The sequence below is a fragment of the Panthera leo genome, chromosome B2 (assembly GCF_018350215.1).
Source record: "Panthera leo isolate Ple1 chromosome B2, P.leo_Ple1_pat1.1, whole genome shotgun sequence".
NCBI lineage: Eukaryota > Metazoa > Chordata > Mammalia > Carnivora > Felidae > Panthera > Panthera leo.
The window spans coordinates 4,676,294-4,686,629 of NC_056683.1; the positions used below are offsets into that span (position 1 = coordinate 4,676,294).

The 10,336-nt window shown below is 38.8% G+C and overlaps 1 protein-coding gene across 7 annotated transcripts in view; it reads left to right on the plus strand.

Annotated features, from left to right (window-relative positions):
* Nucleotides 1-4,980, plus strand: part of LOC122219490 (cytidine monophosphate-N-acetylneuraminic acid hydroxylase) — a 337,267-nt gene extending 332,287 nt beyond the window's left edge. For 3 of the 7 annotated variants that reach the window (XM_042937739.1, XM_042937737.1, XM_042937740.1), the window contains 2 exons: nt 124-219; nt 2,270-4,979. In XM_042937739.1, coding sequence (XP_042793673.1) covers nt 124-199 — 76 coding nt within the window. In that variant the 3' untranslated portion in view covers nt 200-219; nt 2,270-4,979. Of the gene's footprint in view, nt 1-123; nt 223-2,269 lie in introns of those variants that run through there. The other 4 variants (XM_042937742.1, XM_042937741.1, XM_042937744.1 and 1 more) reach the window with 2 other exon arrangements.
* Nucleotides 4,981-10,336: the final 5,356 nt, after the last annotated feature.

Genomic DNA, 10,336 nt, shown 5'->3' on the forward strand with positions numbered 1-10,336 from the left:
CGAAACAGTACAGAAGCCCCATCTCTTAGGGGAGGGCTCAGTACCAGGTACCAAACAGATCTTGGCCAAGCAGCCGTCATGGAAATTTCCAAAACGTATTTCCGCGCTTTATCTCCTATACAGGTTTTGGAACCACTTTCAAATAAAACTCCCTCTCACGCCACCCAACTGGAGGTCCTTCCTGATGCACTGTGGGTAGAGCAGACCTGAGCTTTCCAGGTGAGGCATGCCGTAAGTCTGGGAGATACCCTTGTCGTAAACCCTGTCACTCTCTCTCGGGCGTCCAAATTACGCAGGCACCATACCTGTCAGAAAAGCTGACTTTCAGGGGAGTGAGAAGAGCTAACATTACAAGAAGAACATTCAAGTTTAGAGATAAAGAAAGAAAATGAGCAGTGGGTACATCCAGTCCAAGTCCGTAGAGTGTTTGGTCTGGTTGACGTGAACATACGGCCAGCTAAAAAACAAGACGGAAATTATCCCAGGAGGGCAGTGAGTGTTCAGAGCTAAATCCTGAACACAGAGCAGCAGGAGAAACCAAAGGGAGGAAAACTGAAAAGCAGAATATGATGGAAAATATCACCTCCCCATTTGCAATAGTCCTCTCCCTTTTTCAAGCCGATAGAGATCAGTTTGTCTGGTTCAAATCAGATTTGACATTTCTTCCTACTGCTTGGGATGGGATCTTATTAACTGAATTAAAAATTATGTTTCCTCACACTTACTATTAGAAAGATCACATAATATTATTACAAAGATAGTAAATTCTTTGCCTCATGCATTTATTTATATATTTATCCCACCAACACTGTCTCATCACATTGTATGGCAATAACCTGTTTTCTGCTCAGTAGACTCTGATTTTCTTACTAGTAAACTCTCTTGCTTTTGTATCCCTAGTGCTTAGCGCTGTGCCCCATGCACATACGATTTTAGTCATGGTATGCATTCAAGGAGGGAAGGAACGGAGTTTCTGTCTCCCACTCTCAGTACGACTTGTCTCTTAAACTGGGCTTCAGTGTCCTTACCAGTAAAATTAAGGATCGAAATAAAACATTTTTTTTTTCAGTTGTTAAGTTCTTTGTTCCCTATTCTAGCCCTTTGCTCCATACCCCAGTCCAGCACGAGGCATCGGGCTAGATCTTCTAAATTAGGATTATAAACCAAAAGGGAGGCCAAGGGAATTCACATATTACTGGATTATAAGGTAGACTAAATAAGCACTATGTTTGTGTTACAAACTAAGTGTTGGGAGTACTGAGGAGGGAGAGATTACATCTGACTTTTTGAAATGACCAGGAAGAACATTATGGAGCAGGTAGTATTTGGGGACCGTGGAGAGGCGAGGTGGTGTTCAGAGAGTGGCTCGAAGTTTGGGTAAAGTGCTTAATGAAGCTTAAACAGAGGGGAGGGATGGTGGAAAGAATATTCCAGAAGAAAGAGTGGCTGAAGTGAAAAGGGAGAAAAATGCAAGGTGGACTGGAGCCTTGAAGAGTCCTCCTGGGACAACAGAATAAGGGAAGTGGAGAAGAGGCACGAGTGGCCCTGAGGGAGCAGGGTCAGGGGGCCTCCGTGAAGGTGCTGAGCGCGTTTAGTAGTTAGGCCAGGAGGCATGGAAGGTGAGGAGGTAATGGACAGAGAAAGCACAGAGTTCACAGTCTCGGAGCCAGAGCAGTTCTGAAAGATGGACAGGGACGCTTCTGTGTAAGTGGGTGAACGAAATGGAGTAGTGATGAAGCTGCAGAGTCAGGAGGCCAGCGTGCGCATTTTCAAGTTGCCGCGTCAGGAAGGCAATAAAGTATGGCGGTCAGCACCTCAGACTTGGAATCTGACTTCTCAAGTTAAAATCTGAGCTTTGTCACCTACTGGATGACCTTGGGCAAATTGGCGAACCTCCCTATGTCTCAGGTTTTCATCTGTAAAGTAGACATAATGATAGGACCCACTCACAGGGTTGTGTCACGGGTAAGTCACCGCCGAGTGAGTGAGTAGCATGTGATAAGTGGACAACAAATGTTAACTTTGTCGGCCTGATGAAATAGACAGGAGAGTCCTGTGACCTACAGTCAGCCACATGGTGAATCTGTAAAAAGTCGGGAGAAGAACCGTATAGTTCAGTTCACAATCCAGTTCTAGACTCCTGCTGACCTTTGAAGCATCAAAGACTATGTAACTTGGACTAAAGAACAAGACAAAAAATCTGTCCCAATGCAACAAAAAATGAAAAAGTATTAAAGTGAGATTTACCCTTAATGTCTTTAATTCACAGAGATGCCAAACAACATAGAAAATTCAAGAATTTACTGATGCTACGTCTTGAACACAGGAAGCTTATACCAAAGGGACTTATGCCTTATTGAAATCAACAATGGATAATTACATGTTGCATTTGTGAGACGTTCACATATGTTTGTGGATCACTACATAGCCAGATAATTTAGATTCCATACACAATTCTCTATAAAAGAGGTGATGAACCCTACAGGAACAGATTGTCTACGGGAAACCAATCGTAACAGGAGGAGATGTGAATCTGAGGGTTGAAGAAATAGAACAGGAGGAGACAGAATTCCCTCAAGGACCACGAGGAAACTGGAAGGGGGTGACGAAACAAAAGCTGGGTTAGAAAAAGAGAAGAAGGAAGAGAAATGGATAAACGAGTGACTGTAAGAAGAAAGCAGGAAGGAGAAAAACTTAAAATAGTATTATGAAAGAAGAATCTAACAATAGGCATTTTGTTCCTTAATAGATTGATTTCCCAAACAGGGTCCGTTAAGAGAGTCAGGTAAGAGGACTTGTGGGCTCTTTTGAAAAAGCATTGTTGAAATGCATGCATTTGCCAAAACAAGGCTGCAGAGGCTGCCCTAAAAGGAATACTTTCGTTGGGACTGAAATTATCTTGATTCCAGGGCAACATTAGTCATTTCCTGCAGCTTATAAATTCTAACAAATGGAAAGATCTTTGGTTAATAAAAAAAAAAAAATGAACACTAGCTAGTAATGAGTTGTGTAGACAAAAATCTTTCAAAATCAATAGAAAAGTCAACAACAAGCATCCATACCTTGAAAAAGTTGGGAAATCCTCTTCCCTCCGTACAAAAAACATCGTTTCAGTGGTTAAGATAGGCAACTAATTTATCTAGTTTCTGCTACTGTCTGTAATTTTGGGTGATATTTGCATGATTAAGGCACAGCCATGCACATGTATCCCTAGGAAATGTGATCGTTAACAAGGTTGCTATTTTACGTGTTGATGTTGCTAATACAGCACACACACACGCACACACACACCTCTCATCGACTGAACTTCAATGTTGATTTTCTGATTTTCTGAGTGTACATACTACCTCTTTAATTCTGAAGATACAAGAATCCAGTGGTGAATTTACCTCCTTAAATATCTGAATTCACACTTCGTAACAGAAAGGTTGATCTATTTCTCATGACGATTAATACCAATGATGTTTCATTTTTCTGGTTGGCCTCACACATTATGCATGTAATTCAGGAATTGTATTTTGTGATTTACACTGTGTGGTAAACTATTCAATCATTACTGAAAAATAAATGTAATATGTATCGATCACATGTATGTTAAAATGTATATGATGAGCAAAGAAAAGATCATTTTAAAATGTGGACTCATTTTCTCGCCATTAAGCCCATCTTTACTTTCATGCTAACTTTCCGGTGATATCCTTCTGATTCCCTCTCTCCAACAATTCTTTCATGTCACCGGGACCGCCAGGGCATCGACCCTGCATGCCCTCACTTTGTTCCTTACTCCTCTTAGATGGTTCTTTTCTACCTGTGTCCGCATCACCCTCTTCTTTCTTGTTCTCTACCCCACATCACCTGCCCTCTTTCCCTCTCTCGTATCTCATTTCCATGACTCAAACCAAAAACTGTGAAATCATCCTATGTGCCTTGCTCTGACATCCACTGCAGCAGCAAATCCTGTTACCTCCGCCTTCAAAATATACCCGGAGCCTATCCACTTCCTACCACCTGCACTGCTATCAAAATCCGGAGACAGAGGAAACTCATGGAAATAATCTTGGCGTCGGGGGCTGATTTTCCTCCTGCCATGGATAGGCATCTGCCAATTCCAAAAGCCAAAACCCCGAATGCCTTGAAAATCACTCACACTCAAGGGGTGCCGGGAAAGCTGCTCATGGGGAGGTGGCTTGCAGACTGCACAGACCTACCATAAAGCCACGGTACAGAGTGTCCAGGAAGCTGCCATATTCATCTCACACTTTGGGAGCTCCACAGTAGAGCAACTAGCATGTAAGAGCCAGAACGGAAACCACTTTCTTCATTAGTGCCCCCCCTCCAGTGCCCTCCTCAAACAAAGCTTAACTTTGAACTAGGTAGCCAGGGGGAAATATTTATTCTCGCATTGCAGGCAACGAAGAGGAGATTTGGAGCTGAGAGGCAGTAAGTTGATAATTAAAACACACACTTGATAACAAATTTGTATTGTAATCGCCAGGGTAACCAGTGAAGGAATAGTAAAAGAAGGTGTAACCACAAAAGTAACACAGGGAAGATGAAATGATTTAAAAATATTAACCTGCGAAGGAAGCCAACAAAAGAGAAAATAATAGAACAGATAGGATGAATAGAAAGCAAACACCCAGATGGGAGAGTATATCAATATTTGCATTAAATATAAATGGACTAAATGCTGTCATTAAAAGAGACAGGAACAGACTGGATTTCAAAAGATGCTTTTTGGGGTGGGAGATGGGCAAAATGGATGAAGTACAAGTACAAGATGGGGGTGAGAAGTACAAGCTTTCAGTTATGGAATGACTAATCACAGGGATGAAAGGTATAGCATAGGGAATATAGTCAGTGGTATTGTAACAGCATTGTATGGTGACAGATGGTAGCTATACGTGGGGTGAACATAGCATAATGTGTAAATCTGTCAAATCACTTAAGTTGTACACCTGAGACTAAGATTTTGTGTCAGCTATTCTTCAGTTAAAAAAAAAACCTCTTTGGCTGCTTATGAGACACATTTTTAAAAGATAAGCATACTGAAAGCATGAAAGAAAAAAAATGGGGGAATATATACTATGAAAACACTAATAAATGATGGTACAGCTATCCTAATGTCAGATAAAGTGGAACACTCCATAATGATAAAAAGGGTTTTTTTTAAATTCCAGTATAATTAAATACAGTGTTATATTGGTTTAAGGTGTACACTATAGTCATTCGATAATTCCATATATCACTCGGTGCTCATCACAATAAGTATATTCTTAATCCCCATCACCTACTTCACCCATCCCCTGCTCCCCCACCCCTCTGGGAACCATCTGTTTGTTTGCTGTAGTTAAGAGCCTGTTTGTTGATTTGTCTCCTGTTTTCTTTGTTCGTTTGTTTTGTTTCTTATATTCCACATATGAGTGAAATCATATATTTATCTTGTTCTGGCTGACTTATTTCACTTAGCATTATACTCTCCAGATCCATCCATGTTGGTGCAAAAGGCAAGGTTTCATCCTTTTTTTATAGCTGAATAATATTACGTGCGTGTGTTTTTTTTGTGTGTGTGTGTGTGTGTGTGTGTGTGTGTGTGTGTGTGTATCCATTCATTAGTCAGTGGACACTTAGGCTGGCTCCATACTTTGGCTATTGTAGATAATGCTGCTATAAACATAGGGGTGCATATATCTTTGCAGATTAGTGTTTTTATATTCTTTGAGTAAATACCCAGTAGTGGGATTACTGGATCATAGGGTAATTCTATTTTTAATTTCTTGAGGAACTTCCATATTGTTGTCCACAGTGGCTGCACAGTTTGCATTCCCACCAACAGAGCATGAGGTTTCCTTTGGTTCTACATCCTCACCAACACTTGTTTCTTGTGTTTTTGATTTGAGCCGTTGTGACAGGTGGGAGGTGATATCTCACTGTGGTTTTGATTTGCATTTCCCTGATGATGAGGGATGTTGTGCATCTTTTCATGTGTCTGTTGGCCATCTGGACGTCTCCTGCCCATTTTTCAATTGGATTGTTTGGGTTTTTTGTGTGTCTGTTGAGTTGCATAGATTCTCTATATGTTTTGGATACTAACCCTTAATCCGCTATGCCATTTAAAAATATCTTCTCCCATTCAGTAGGCTGTTTTTTAATTTTGTTGATTGTTTCCTTTGCTGTGCAGAAGATTTTTATTTTGACGAAGTCCCAATATTTTATTTTTGATTCCCCACCCCCTTGCCTCAGGAGTCATAGCTATGAAAAAGTTGCTATAGCTGATGTCAACGAAATTACTGCCTGTGCTCTCTCCTGGGATTTTTATGGTTTCAGGTCTCACATTTAGGTCTTTAATCCATTTTGAGTTTATTTTTGTGTATGGTTTAAGAAAGTGGTCCAATTGTATTGTTTTGCATGTAGCTGACCAGTTTTCCCAACACCATTTGTTGAAGAGACTGTCTTTTTTCCATTGTATATTCTTGCCTCCTTTGTCAAAGATTAATGGGCCATATAACGATGGGTTTATTTTGGGCTCTCTATCTTGTTTCACTGATCTGTGCGTCTGTTTTTGTGTCAGTACCATGCTGTTTTGATTACTATAGCTTTGTACTATATCTTGAAATCTGGGATTGTGACACTCCTCACTTTGTTTTTCTTTACAAGATTGCTTTGGCTATTTGGGGTCTTTTGTGATTCTATACAAATTTTAGATTGTTCTAGTTCTATGAAAAATGCTGTTGGTATTTTGATAAGGATTGAATTAAATCTGTAGGTTGCTTTGGGTGGTATAGACATTTTAACAATATTTGTTTTTCCAGTCCATGAGCATGGAATATCTTTCTGTTTATGTTGTCTTCAATTTCTTTCATCAATGGTTTGTAGCTTTCACCTCCTTGGTTAAGTTGAATCCTAGATATTTTATTATTTTTGGTGCAGTTGTAAATGGGACTGTTTTCTTAATTCCTCTTTCTGCTACTTTGTTATTTAGTATGTAGAAATGCAATGGATTTCTGTCTATTGACTTTTTATCCTGCAACCTTACTGAATTTATTTATCACTTCTAGTAGCTTCCTGGTGGAGTCTTGGGGGTTTTCTATATATAGTATCATGTCATCTACAAATAGTGAAAGTTTTATTTCTTCCTCACCAGTTTGGATACCTTTTATTCCTTTCCTTTGTCTGATTGCTGTGGCTAGAATTTCCAATTCTATGTTGAATAAAAGTGGGGAGAGTGTACATCATCATCTTATGCCTGATTTTAGGGGAAAAGTTCTCAGTTTTTCACCATTGAGTATGATGTTGTCTGTGGGTTTTTTATATATGGTCTTTATTATGTTGATGTACGTTCCTCTAAACCTAATTTGTTGAGGGTTTTCATCATGAATGGATGTTGTACTTTGTCAAGTGCTTTTTCTGCATCATCTGAAATTTTCAAATGGCTTTTATCAATGTCATGCATTGATTTGTGAATGTTGAACCACTCTTGCATCTCAGGAATAAATTCCACTTCATTGTGGCACATGATTTTTTTTAATGTATTGTTGGGTGCTGGCCTCATAGAATGAATTTGAAAGCTTTCCTTCCTCTTCTATTTTTTGGAATAGTTTCAGAAGAGTAGGTGTTAACTCTTCTATAAATGCTTGGTGAAATTCGCCTGTGAAGCCGTCTGGTCCTGGACTTTTGTTTATTGGCAGCTTTTTGATTACTGACTCAATTTCTTTGCTGGTAATCGACCTGTTCAAATTTCCTGTCTCTTTCTGATTCAGTTTTGGGTGGTTATAGGTTCCAGGATTTTACTCATTTCTTCTAGGTGGTCCAGTTTGTTGGCATATAAGTTTTCATAATATTCTTTTACAATCCTTTTTTCCCCCTGTAGTGTTGGTTTCTTCTGTTTCATTTCTGATTTTATTTGACTCCTCTCTGTTATTTTGATGAGTCTGGCTAAGGGTTTATCAATTTTGTTGATCTTTTCAAAGAACCAGCTCCTGGTCTTATTGATCTGATCTATTGTTTTTTTAGTTTCTGTTTTGCTTATTTCTGCTCTAATCTTTATTATTTCCTTCTTTCTACTGGTTTTGGGTTTTGTTTGTTCTTCTTTTCTAGCTCCTTTAGGTGTAAGGCTAGGTTGTTTAATTGAGATTTTTCTTCTTGAGGTAGGCCTGTATTTCTATTAACTTCCCTCTTAAAACAGCTTTTGCTGCATCCCAAAGATTTGGGACCATTGTGTTTTCATTTTCATTTGTCTCCATATATTTTTTATTTCCTCTTTGATTTCCTTAAAATTTTTAAAAAATGTTTATTTATTTTGAGAGGAAAGGGAAGGAGAAAGAAGGGAGGGAGGGGGGGCACAGAGAGAGAGAGAGAGAGAGAGAATCCCAAGCAGGCTCTGTGCAGCCAATGCGGGGCTCCATCTCACGAACTGTGAGATCATGACCTGAACCAAAGTCAAGAGTTGGACATTTAAACAACTGACCCACCCAGCTGCCCCTCCTCTTTGATTTCTTAACTGACCCATTTCTTGTGTAGTAGCATGTTATTTAACCTCCATGTATTTGTGTTCCTCCCAGATTTTTTGTTGTGGTTGACTTCTAGTTTCATAGTCGGAAAAGATAATTACTTCAACTTTTTGAGTGTGTTGAGACTTGTTTTGTGGCCTAATATGTGATCTATTCTGGAGAATGTTCCATGTGCACTGAAAAAGAATATTCTGCTGTTTTAGGATGGAATACTTTGAACATATCTGTTAGATCCATCTGGTCCAGTGTATCATTCAAAGCCACTGCTTTCCTTGTTGATTTTTGGTTTGGATGATCTGTCCATTAATGTAAATGGGGTGTTAAAGTCCCCTACTATTATTTTATTACTATGGATTACTTCCTTTATGTTTGTTATTAGTTGCTTTATGTATTTGGGTGATCCCATGTTGGGTGAATTAATATTTACCATTGTTATATCTTCTTATCGGATTGGTTCCCTTTGTAATCATAAAGTGTCTTTCTTTGTCTCTTTGTTATAGTCATTGCTTTAAAGTCTACTTCGTCTGATACAAATATTGCTACTCTGGCTTTCTTTTGACGTATGTTAGGTTGGTAAATGTTTCTCCATCCCCTGACTTTCAATCTGCAGGTATCTTTAGTTCTGAATGAGTCTCTTGTAGGCAGCATAAAGATGGATCTTGATTTTTTTTTTATCCATTCTGTCATCTTATGTCTTTTGATTGGATCATTTAGTCCATTTACATTCAAAGTAATTATTGATAGGTATGTGCTTAATTGCCATTTTGTTACTTATAGTATGGTTAATCTTATAGTTCTTCTCTGTCCCTTTCTTCTCTTGCTTTCTTCTCTTGGATGCTAGCTTTCTTTAGTGATTATACTTGGATTCCCTTTTCTCTTTATTTTTTTGTATATCTGTTACCGAATTTTGGTTTTTTATTACCATTAAGTTTATATATAACATCTTCTGCGTATAGCAGTCTGTATTAAGTCGATGGTCGCTCAAGTTTTTACCCATTCTAAAGCACTAAATTTTTACTCCTCTCCCCTCCACGTTTTGGCTATATAGTGTCATACTTTACATCCTTTTATTTTGTGAACCCCTTGACTAATTTTTATAGATATACTTATTTTTATTGCTTTTGTGCTTCCTACTTATTCCCACTTATGGTCTTTCCTTTCCATTGAAAGAGTCCCTTTTAACATTTCTTGTAAGGCTGGCTTAGTGGTGATGACTTCCTGTAACTTGTTTTTCTGAGAAACTCTTTGTGTCCTTGTATTCTCAATAATAGCCTTGCTGGATAGAGAATTCTTGGCTGCAGATTTTTTCTTTCCTTTTAGTATTTTGAATATATCATTCTATTAACTTCTGGCCTGCGAAATTTCTGCTGAAATATCAGCTGATAGCTTTATGGGGTTTCCTTTGTATGTATCGGATTTCTTTTCTCTTGCTGCTTTTTAAAATGTTTCTTTATCACTACTTTTTGTCATTTTAATTACTGTGAGTTGGTGTGGACCTCCTACGGTTGGTTTTGTTAGGGGCTCTCTGTGCCTCCTGGATCTGGATTTCTGTTTCCCTCCCCAGATTTGGAAAGTTTTCAGCTATTATTTCTTCAAATACATCTTCTTCCCCCAGCCCTTTTTTTTCCTCTTCTGCTTCCAAGATCGCTATAATGTGACTGTCATTCTCCTTGCTGATGGTGTTGCATTCCCTTAATCTATTTTCATTTTTTCATGATTTTTCTCTCTCTCCTGTTCAGCTTGATTGCTTTCAGTTACTCTGCCCTCCAGTTCACTGGTCCATTCTTCTGCCCCCCCTACTCTACTGTTTATTCTCTCTGGTGTAT